The 11,138-nt window shown below is 57.3% G+C and overlaps 1 protein-coding gene across 2 annotated transcripts; it reads right to left on the bottom strand.

The window, feature by feature from the left end:
* On the bottom strand, nucleotides 828-11,080 carry MISP (mitotic spindle positioning). Of its 2 annotated transcripts, none has more exons than XM_018050501.1 (5): nucleotides 10,923-11,080; nucleotides 4,068-5,935; nucleotides 3,360-3,490; nucleotides 1,934-1,972; nucleotides 828-1,174 (listed from the first exon to the last, which is right to left on the bottom strand). In XM_018050501.1, exons 2-5 carry the CDS (start codon nucleotides 5,875-5,877, stop codon nucleotides 1,085-1,087), a joined length of 2,070 nt encoding a protein of 689 aa, XP_017905990.1. In that variant the 5' UTR covers nucleotides 5,878-5,935; nucleotides 10,923-11,080; the 3' UTR covers nucleotides 828-1,084. The 2 variants fall into 2 exon arrangements, with proteins under 2 accessions (XP_017905990.1, XP_005682939.1); XM_005682882.3 differs by lacking the exon at nucleotides 10,923-11,080 and adding an exon at nucleotides 9,573-9,628.

The following is an 11,138-nucleotide window of genomic DNA, read 5'->3' on the forward strand; positions in this document are numbered from 1 at the left end:
GGTGGGCATCCCCAGCTGCTACTAGTTTGGAGCCTGGGGGTTCGGGTCAGAGGGAGAGGGGCTGCTGTCGGGGTCCCTCTGGGGTCCAGGCACAGGTACTGGGGTTTCACCCCTGAGGTCCAGGTTGGGGGAGCGGAAGAGGTCCCATCACCACCCCCCATGCATGGAGGAAATCGAGGCAGGGTGGGCAAAGGGGCCCCCAGCCACAAAAGGGTCAGCACTACCGGCTGATTCCCGGGAATGATCTAATCTGCAGGAGTGGTGCCTGTGGTATAAGTTCAGAGCCTAATAACGACCCCTCTCCAACCACCGTCCCTGGAGCCGGAGGGACTGGGGACCCAGCTGGCGCTGAATAAGCGCTCTGAGAGTGACTGACTAGGCGACGTGGGAGAACTGAACAGTCACTCATGAACAAGCACTACTTGAGCACCTTCTGTATGCCTCACACTGGGGAGGTGAAATGGTGGGGCAGTGATGTCACCTGGAGAAGTGAAGCAGGCAGAGGCTCAGGGCACGCCCACTCCAGGCAGGGACCCCAGCAGCTGCTTTGTTTCAGGTAGGACAGAAGCCCCTAAATCAAGCACTTTTCAATGCCTGGGGCTGGGGCGCTGTCCCCCTGGGATCCCATAACATCAGAGCTGTGCTGGGTGTGCTGCGGAGGAGGCCACGAGACCCTCGGATTGGGGTGCTCAGGCCTCCTCCCTCAGACTGGAGGTTTCCAAGGGCTGGAGCTAGGCAGGTCTCCCCTGTCAGTTTGGGACTTCCCAGAGGGAGAAGGGTTAGGGTGTCTCCCCTCTCAGACCAGCCATAATAATTATATCAGGAGGTGAGGGGACTTGTCTCTTTCCTCCCGGAATTCAAGAGCGTTTGACAAAGTCACAGGAGCAGAAGGAGTCATCCCAAAGCACAGCAATTTCTCCAGGAAAATGAAAATGGGAAAGAAACCCCACACCCCACAAATGCATCCACCCTTGGGACTGTCAGCAGGAGACATGTAGGTCTCGGGTGTGGGTTTAAACGGGGATCTAGGTCCTAAGGCAGGGACTCAGCAGCTCCCCAGGGCGATGGCAGCGCCGGCCCAGGCTCAGTCCTCATCCTCGCTGGCGTAGATCCCGGCTTCCCAGCGCTCTGCCATGGCATTCCTGTGTCGGGTCACCCGTGTGGCTTCTAGAATCTGCAAAAAGGAGGCATGGAGTTTCCTCAGGGCTCTAAACCCCCAAACATCTCCCTCGACCGCTAACCCCTAGGAGAGGCCTGGAGAACGGTTAGAGTAGGACCGCCGCCTCCTGTTTCAGACCCTCCACTCCTAGTAACAGCGCAAAGGAATGTGCTAACTCATGATGAACCCCACAGGAGGGAAATGCCCGAGCCTGGCATTGTGGACTCAGGTCAAAATGAAAGTGAAAGTCTTAGTTGCTCAGTCATGTCAGACTCTTTGTGATTCCATGGACTGTAGCCTGACAGACTCCTCTGTCTGTGGGATTCTTCAGGCAAGAACACTGGAGTGGGTTGCCATTCCCTTCTCCAGGGGACCTTCCCAACCCAGGGATCAAACTCAAGTTTCCTGCATTGCATGCAGAGAGGGTCACAAATGTATTCCCCGAAACCACTGAGGTAGGTGACCTTCTATACACTCTCAGGTGGACACCTCCCTCAAAGAAAATATCCCTGTCTTGGGCGAAGCCTGCCCCAAAACCATCTCCTCAAAAGGCAGCAGGTGGACCCTCTTTCCACAGTCTGTGCCTATGGCAGGCATCAAAAGCAGATCACAGAAAAGTCCACCTCAGGCAGACACCACCAATCAAGAAGACACCAGGGCAAGTACCCACACCCAGAAGAAAGGCTTCCCATGACCCTGATGCCAGGGGACCGGGGGCACTGATGCAGGGGGAGGGGAGGAAGGCCCAGGTCCTCGCCCCAGGGGCACACTCACCTCTGAGTTGACGTCATCCAAAGGATTGATGCCGGCATACTACAGGAAAGGAACATATGTTAGTCCCCGGGGCCTTCCAGCCCTCCCCACTGGACTCGATGCACAGTCACATTTGGGGCAGAAGGGAAGGCCTTACCTGCCCACTCTGGTCCCCTAAGTGTTCCTCAATCACCCCAAACTCAAAACCACCCACTATGCTGTTCCCTCATGTTGTCCCCCTCATTGAAGCATTGCCCATCATTTGCAACTGTTTTCTCTTTGTAAACTTCATCATAACAAAGACAACTGACATTTACAGAGCTCTTGCTGTGGCCAGCCCTGCCCTAAGGTTCGAAGGGGGACATTCTTATTATCACATTCATTTCACAGGGAAGGAGACTGAGGGTCAGAGAAGGGCAGAGTCTTGCCCATCACATAGTCAGCAAGCAGCAGGACTGGGACTTGAACCCAGGTCCCCAGGCTCCACTCTGCCCCAAACCACTAGGCAAGACTGTGAGCACCACATGGGCAAGGCTGGAGAGGGTGTTATTCTTTGTAGTGTAACAGTTCCTGTCCAGAGAGAAGACGGCCTCACGGTTACTAACGTAGGGTTTGGAGTCAGGCCTAGGTTCAAGCACTGGCTTGGGAACTCGGGCTATATGACATTGCGTGGGTGCTTAGTCACTCAGTCATGTTCAACTCTTTGTGACATTATGGACTGTAGCCCACTAGGCTCCTTTGTCTGGGATTTTCCAGGCAAAAATATTGGAGTGGTGGAAAAGGAAATGGCAATCCATCCAGTATTCTTGCCTGGAAAAGTCCATGGACAGAGGAGCCTGGCAGGCTGCAGTCCACAGGGTTACATGACTGAGCACACGTGCATGAGGGTCGAGGGAGATGTGTTGATCGCAATAAACTGGTAGAACTAAAAAAAAAAATCGGAGTGGGTTGCCACGCCTTCCTCCGAGGGATCTTCCCAACCCAGGGATCCAACCTGCATTTCTTACGTCTCCTGCTTTGGCAGGCAGGTTCTTCACCACTAGCGCCACTTAGGAAGCCCTGTATGACCCTGGGCACGTGTAAGTATGGCTTTCTCAACAAGAGGGAAACAAAAATCCCTCCAGATGTTAAAGGCACGGTGCTTGCAGAGCCCTGAGACATCCATCATATGATGTGAATAATAATCAGAAATGATGTTGATGGTAATAAACACATGAAAATGATAAGGATCATTTTGATACACTGCCACTGCTCTCCTCCAAGCAGAGCTCATCCTTAGCCTTTGGCTCAGGGGGAACAACCTCATGGTGAGTACTCTGCTTGTACAGCCCAGACATGAAGAGAAACTTGGTTTATCCACTGTGCACCTCGCCTGAACTTCTCTGCCCCTAATGGAGAGTCAGACCTCAGCCAGGCCTCCAGGGGGATGGCAGAACTCAAGACTCACCCACTGTTCCTTCTTCTTTCTCTGCTGGAGAGCATCCTCAGCTGGGGCCTCCACCGTCCACACCAGGTCCGAGTGCAGGTGGATGGGGGTGAAATAGTGTGACTCAGACACTGAGTAGCTGCCTGTGATGCCTGGTGGGGGTGGGGGAGGGGGAGGAATGAAAGGGCATCACGGAGGGTCCTAGAGTCTCCTGAGGGCATAACATCTGTGAGGACTCAGCCAAAGAGACACAGATTCTGGCTGAGAGGCTGGACCAGTTAAGGAGATGAGTGAATGGACAGACAGACAGAGCAGACAGCTGGTTGGGAAAACTGGTAGATCAGATCAGAATAGCCAGTCAGGAGAAACTGGATCCACAGATGGGCTGACCATGCAAGGAGAAAAACACTAGAAAGTGACATGGGGTGGGGGTAGTTCACATGGACAAAAAGGATCAATTGATTGAGAGGCTAGAACATCTGTAAACCTCTATGCACCCAACAACAAAGTCTCCAAATTCATAAAGCAAAAAACTCAAGGCAAAGTTAACATCTTTCTCCAAAATCTACTGCTTCAGCAGACAGACAAGTGGACAGACCAGTCAACCCAGGAAGTGAATGAAGTCCCCCAGACGTTTCCCCACCCTCACCCTCTCCTGGCACCCTCATACTCCTGCCACCCTCCTCTGAGACTCTGCACAAAGCAGCCTTTCCCAGGACCCATTCTCACTGGATGTGCGGGAGGAGCTCCGAGAGTCGTGGTCATAGCACTCATCCGAGAAGACCTCAGGGTATAGAGCACTCCGCCGCTCCTCAGCCATCTCCCGCTCCCGTCGCAGGACATTCTCCACTTCCCTCTCCAGCAGCTCAGATGACTGGGACTTCTGTAGCCTCAGTGCTGGGGCCCCTGCCACCTCCCAGCCCCAAACTCGGGGGGCCTCAGGTCTCTCAGGTTCATCCGGGACTCTGAACCGCAGGGGCCGCAGATGGAAGTACTCCTGTCTCAGGACACCCCTGCTGGCATGCAGGGGTCCCCGGGGGGGCTCCTGCTTCATGCCTGAGGGTTTTGCAGAGGATTCTGAGGGACGTCTCTGAGACCCTGCGGCTTTGGGAGAGCCCATTGGCCTGGCTTCATCTGCTGAGAGGTTGCTGGGCCTGCAGTAGGCGTGGGAGGCAGGGGACTCTCCTGGGGGCATCCCAGGCCTCAGGTACGGTTGGTAGGCATCAGGTGGGATACGGCTCACCTTCCTCACCTCTGGGGCCGGGCTGGCAGCATGGGCATCAGGGATTGGGCTGAGGATGGAGTCTGAGCTGTGGACTCTTCGGAGTCTGGGCTGGGGTCCTTCGGAGGACCAGTCAGGTGTGGATGCCCGGCCCGCCTGCAGCCCCTCCCGCCGGTGATCCTCCTCACGCCGTGATTCCTGAGCAATGTCCCGCTGTACGTAGAGTGATGGACGGCCCCTGTCCCGCCGTGGTGCTGCAGCCAGGCTCACCTTGCTCAGCAGGAGCCTGGCTGGGATCTCCACCAGCTCCTGGTGGCTGGCTGCCCGCTGAAGCCCCCTCTGCTCTCGGAGGTCTGCCTCTCGCTCCTGTGCCAGTCGGATCTCCCGCTCAATGGGCGTCTCCTTGAGGGGCTCTGGGGACTTTTCTCTGGACCAGGAACTGGGGTCCTGCAGGGCTTGGGCAACAGACCTGGTGGGCAAAGGGTGAACCCTCTTCTCTTCTGTGACCACCTCCTTCACCTGGGGTTTGACTGGGAGGACATACCCATTGGCCAGGGGTGGCCTGCTAAGGGCCTTAGAGGCCTGACTGGTCCCGGGTGGGGAACTCTGAGAGGCCACTGTATTTACATGGGCCACTTTAGGTTGGGGGCTCTGAGGAACCTCTGGATTCATGTGGGCCACCCCAGGTGGGGCGTTTCGAGAGACCCCTGTTTTTGCATGGGCCACCCTGGATTGGGGGCTCCGGAGAACACTTGCATTGGTGTGGGCTGCTCCAGGTTGGGGGTTCGCCTGCTCCAGGTTCAGGAACTGCTGCCTGGCTGCCAGGAAGTCGATCTGCTCCCTGTCTATCTCGTTCTCCTCCAGGGGCATGGACTGTGGTTGGCTGGGGCCCCCGGGCTCCCTGCGGTCAGGGGCACCATGGAGCGTGGCCACTGTGCCACTCTTCCTGACGGCCTGGCCCTGAATGACTGCCTGGTGCTCCCACTCCAGGTTCTGTGGCTGCCAGGGTGGGGTGTCCCTGGCTTCCAGGTGGTAGACCTTCATCTCCTCATCCTCATTATCCTGGGGGCAGGGTGGCCATGGGGCTGTCTGGCCAGGGAAGACATGCAGGCTGCGGGACGTCCCAGTCCGTGTCATTTCCAGGGAGGCTTCGTGGTCAGTGGGCCATGCTGGTGTCTCGTCCTGGCTCCAGACACTGGCCATGGGCCCCACGCCCACCAGCTCAAATGTGTAGCTGGTGTCACCATCAAAGGCCGCACCGGCCATGCGGGATGAGTGAGGGATGCCGAAGATGGGATATCTGGTAACTCGGTCCATGTTCGGAGGGAGGTCTCTGCCCACCACAGGCTCCCAGGGTGGAGATGATCTGGGCTCACTGAAGGAGGGGAAGGATGTGTGGATTACCAGGTCAGAGAACTTGGGGAGAAATGTAGTCCCTCTCCCTCTAAGGACAAAGTCCTGGCCAAGTGGCCTCTGTGATTGGCTCAGGGATGGGTAAGTGACTCAGCCCTGCCAATCAGAGCATTCTATATTTGGGCCTCTGTTATTTGTACAGGGATGGACATGTGACCCAACCTGGCTAATGACATTAAACTCTGGGACTTTTCAATTAAAGTGGAAAATTGGACCCTCTTCCTCATTGGGCTTGTGAGGCTGATAGGATGAGACAGAACTGTTGGGGGGCCATATTTGCCCTTGAGGACACACCTTGCTTAAGAGCACCCCCAACTGCAACACAGCACCCTAAAAACATTGTTTCAGCTCCTGGATCCAGCCACACCTGAATCCCTGGGGGCCTCTGTGCTGATTAACAACTCGCCCCCTGTGTGTCTAACATTTGCAGGCACCCCTCCCACCTCCTCTCCCAGACACTGCATACCCTGTTGGGTGCCAGCTCGCTGGGTCCAGACCCAGGGCCGGCTACCCCCTGACAAACTCTCTCTAAGGGCACCCACATCTTGAGGTTCCTTCTGTGATTCTTTGTTTCATCTGACATTTACAGATGGCTCCACCTCTCACTGAGGGATGTCAAGTGGGGAAACTGAGGCCCAGAGTGGGGTGTGATTAGACAGAGAATCCCATATCTGGCTCTCTCCTTGAACTTGCCCAGAGGGACACCTTGTCCCATCCAGATGATTGTGGCCTCAGCACCATAAAACTTGGCTCAGCTAAGGAGTACCGTGGGCCTTGTCCCTTAGGGCTAGGCAAAACCCTGACCCACTGCCCCAGGAGGCCCAGCCCCACCAGGAGTTGGGGCTCCCTCTGAGCACGTCTCCAGGAGCCTTTGTGGAGGCCAGGCAGCTGCTCTCACACCTCCAGGACTCCTGGCATCTCCAGGCTGCAGTCTTCACACCCTGCCCAGGGCACTGAAGGCCACCACCTCAACCCAAATCCACGAACTACAGGCACCAGACCCCAAATCTGACCCTTTCCTCCTCCTTCTGCTGGGAGGACCTTGGTTTCTGCTTTCCCACAGTCTCCTTAGCTGCAGTCCAGGGAGCTCCTCCAGGAAGCCCCTCCAGACTGTCTCCACCCTTGGAGCCTGTGGCCTGAGCATCCCATGTGTACTTGGCCCAGTACAGCTGAGGAAAGGAAGCTAAGCTGTTCTCAACTCCTCAAGCAGCCCTTGTCCCCGTCCTCAGCCCCCTGATGCCACCAAGGCTACTGGGTACATCGCTGCCTTTTTACACCAACTTGCTTGTGAAAGTGAAATGTGGTTTTAAAAGAAAACTGCAGACCCTCCCTGAGCTGGAAAAGTGACACCAAGCAACCTAAAATCGATCATGGGGATCCATGCTACAATCAACTCACTCTTATCATGCAGTCTTTCAAATATTGAAACTATAACTAGGAAAAAAATATTTAAAAACAAGCAGGCTTAGGTGATAAGTTCTAGCCAAGAGGGCTGAGCCCCTATCCCAAAGACTTGAGAGTGGCTGGGTGTTTATACATCTTTGCAAGGAGAAGATTGTTTAAGGCCTGTCACCTTCCACTGCAAGCCATCAGCTCTCTCCCAGGGGCCTCCCTCCCTCCCAGGGGCCCAGGTGAGCATCTCTCCCAGTAGCCCAGAGTCTGGTACACAGCAAGTGCTTAATAAAGGCTACCTGACTCTTACTCCGCATGCCCAGGGGCCAGGGTTAGAGTTCATTCAAGCAGAGAGCTGGCTGCCCCTCCAGGCTTCCCCCCTAGCCCCAGCCCACCTTGGAGGGCAGGTCTGGTCCCCATGCCCTGAACTCCTGGGGAATGCAGGAGAGTGCAGGCATGGTGGGGTTGATGCAGAAATGTTTGCTTAGTGAGTGGGCAGAGGCTCACCCAGAAGGCTTTATAAGCCACAGGGGACATTAACTCCAGGAATGCACGCCCAGAGGGTGTCGGGTCTCCTGGTGGGTGGGGCAGGGCGGGGGACACATCCCTCCTCAGCCCATTCCTTCTGGGTGATGCACTGAGGCCAGCAGGGTGGGGTCCCTCTTTGCCTGTGTCCTTGGGCAAGTCTCCTCCAGTTTCCCACTGACCCCAATGTCCCTCTGGATGGTAGGTAGGTCCAGAGCACGCGGCTGCCACCACGAGAGGCTGCCACCATGCAGGTTCAGCCTGGTATGCAGTAGGCACCAGATAAATGCTTTTATAGCAGTGGCTGATGCTTTTAATTTTTAAACCCTGGATCTACCACTGATCTCAGAGTGACCTTGGGGCAGGCACTCCCTCGCCAAGCCTCAGTCTGTAAGGTGGGACTATGCTAACTCCACATCAGGGCCTGGGGAGGCCCAAGCAGGTGCCTGGCACACAGAAGAAACCACCAGGGTTAGAGTTCATTCAAGTTCATTCTTCTCCACACTGGAGAAGAAACCGCCTTCCTGGAGGTCTCACAAACTGTGCAAATGAGTTGTACTAGTAATTAAAGACTTCCAAATCCTCGAGTGGCTCCTCCCAACTGGGCATCTCATGCCAGCACTTTGTTGGCCTCTCACGAGAGCCTGCGACCTGGGGATCATTCTGTGCCCAACATGAAGCAGAGGAAACCAAGGCCCTGAAAGGGGTCACACAGGGAGTGACAGAGCAACAGGTTCTGAAGCTGGGCAGTTACCTCCTCCTCCAGGAAGCTCCCCTGGATTGCTCCTCCCCAGTCCCAACTCTGTACCCTGTTGATACCAAAACTGAAACTGGGTTTATTGCTCCTGGGCCACATACCTGCTTCCTCATCACTGCAACTGGCCTCCTGCCCTCGGGCAAAGGCCTGCTGGAGGGGCCTGAGGCTCAGACAGGGCCAGTCACACAGCAGGGACAGGCTCTTGGGGTTCCTCTTCTGTCCCTCTGGGCTAAGGTCCCCAAGACCCTGGTAGCAGGGCCCCTTAACACACCTGGATTCTGGGCTGAGTCTCTGCCCCACCCCCACGGGATTCCAGCTGCCCTCTCTGAGGCTGGACACTCCCCCTCATGCTGAGACCACCCCACCCCCTCCAGTGAGCCCCAATCAGACCCCAGCCCAATGGAAGGGGGTGTCGTAGGCTGCTCAAGCCCTCCCTAAGCAAGTCTCTGGCTGGTGCTAAGTGTCTCTCCAGAAACCCCCGAATTCCCAGAATCAGCGGGGGTGAGCTGTGCCTCTGGCCCCAGGGGTGTGATCAGGCCCCTTCCTTAGAGGGTCAGGGTTCAAGGCCAATGGATTTGGGGTCCTGAAGACCAGGGTAGAGACTGGGCCCCTGGTAAAGCTCAGGGACCGGCCTCTGCTCCCCTGGGCAGGGGCAGCATGGGAAGGACATAGACCAGCCTCAGATCCAGCCAGGGGGCTCAGAGCGAGGGGAGGACCCCCAGTCCCCGGAAGCCCACTGAACCCAGAGGTGGCTGGGGTGGGGATGAGGACTTCCTCCCTGTACCCGGAGGGACCCACTGGGATCAGAAGGTGCCGATGACACACAAACCCCCATGCCAAAAGCAGAGCTCCCCACCCAAGCAAGACTCCCACTCCCCACCCCCCACCTTAGTGTCCATCCCACCCTCCTTTGCCCCAGCCTCACCCGCGCTCTCAGCCCCACAGACTCCAAGCCTGGCTCTGGCTTCCTGGCTGGCACAGAGGCCTCCCAGCCTCGCCCTGGCCCGGGTTGCTAGGGAACAGGGCCCCACCCCGGGAAGCAGGTGCACCCCCTCCTCCTAGGCCCCACCTGGGCTCGAGAAACAAAGTTCAGAGGAGGAAGAGAAAGACGACACCGCTGCAGAGGGAGGGTGGCTGCTGCACCACACTGCACTGCCCCCTGGCACCCAAGGCCCCAGCCCACAAAGCCGGAGCCAGAACTCACCCCTAAACCCTCTGGGCCTCCCCACCGCCTCCCAGCATCGCTCAGAGAGGGGCCATCTGTCTGAGAGGGGCAGGTCACAGGGCTGGTCCATGAGCCAGCTGCTGTTCCTCAGAGGCAGGTCCAAGTCCAAACCCCCACCCAGGCCACCTGGCTCAGCCCACACTCTGGGGCCATTTCTCCTGAGAGATCCTTACTGGGACCAGCCCAGCGTCCTAGTCTCTGGTTAGCTGGGTTTAAATTCAAATCCCACTTAACCACTCTGAGCCCATCTTCCTCCAGGAAGCGGGGGACATCACAGGATGGGGGGACGCCCCCCAGCCCACTTCCAATAAATGACCAAATGAGGACATAAAGGTGTCAGAAAGCTTTGGGATTGTTGGGGCCCAGGCACACTGAGGCTCAAGGTGGAGGCAGGTGTTCCCAGCACACGGCTGTGGTGTCTGATCCTTGGCCGAGGTGCAGAGGACCTGCTTTCACCACAGGGCCCCTGAGTCTGCGGGAGAATCAGCCCACCGGGTGCTGTGGTTGGTCCACAGGGAAGGGTACACAGTGGGCTGGGCTTCTGTTCCTGGCTGGGGTGGCGGGCGGTGGGGGATGGGAATCTCTGTCCTGACCTGCCCCTTGGCCAGCTGTGGGCCCCCTCTGAACCTCAGTCTCTTCTTCCATCCGATGTGCCTCCAGCTGCGAGTCTGGCAGGGCTGCTCGCAGTGCAGGGGAAGGGTGGAGACTGGATCACGCCACATGCCAGGGCACTCCTGATCCCAGATTGGGGCGACCTCCCCCGCAGGACTCACACAGCCGCTGTACAGGTGGGCAAGCCAAGGCCCAGAAGGGGTGGCCACTCCTACCCAGATTATGTAGTGAGAGAAGTGGGGCCAGCAGCTTCTGCCCCATGTCCCCGTCTGTTTGCCAGGAACCAGCTTCTCTGCCAAGCTTGAGGGTGTCTGTCCCCAGGGGACTGTGAGCCCAGCAAGCAGCAGCCTCACAACCAAGGTGGGGTGGGCAGGTGTGGAACCTGAGGGCCCCAAGAAAACAGAAGCCAAGTCGCACCATGGGAAGCAGCCCCCTTACCTCCAGGCCTTACGGGCCCAGGTGCCACACAGGTGCAGGCAGGGACTCCACCAACACCCCTACCCACCGCACTGGCGTGAGTCTGATGGGTGCAGAGCCGCAGACAGGAGACACCAGTTCCCCTGGGCTCTACCAGGCTCCTTTTAAGGCTGGACCGCCTTGCCTGGGCAGGGCCACAACCTCTGGCCTGGCCGCACCCTCCCCGCCCAGGTGAAA

This window comes from Capra hircus, chromosome 7 (assembly GCF_001704415.2).
Source record: "Capra hircus breed San Clemente chromosome 7, ASM170441v1, whole genome shotgun sequence".
Lineage (NCBI taxonomy): Eukaryota > Metazoa > Chordata > Mammalia > Artiodactyla > Bovidae > Capra > Capra hircus.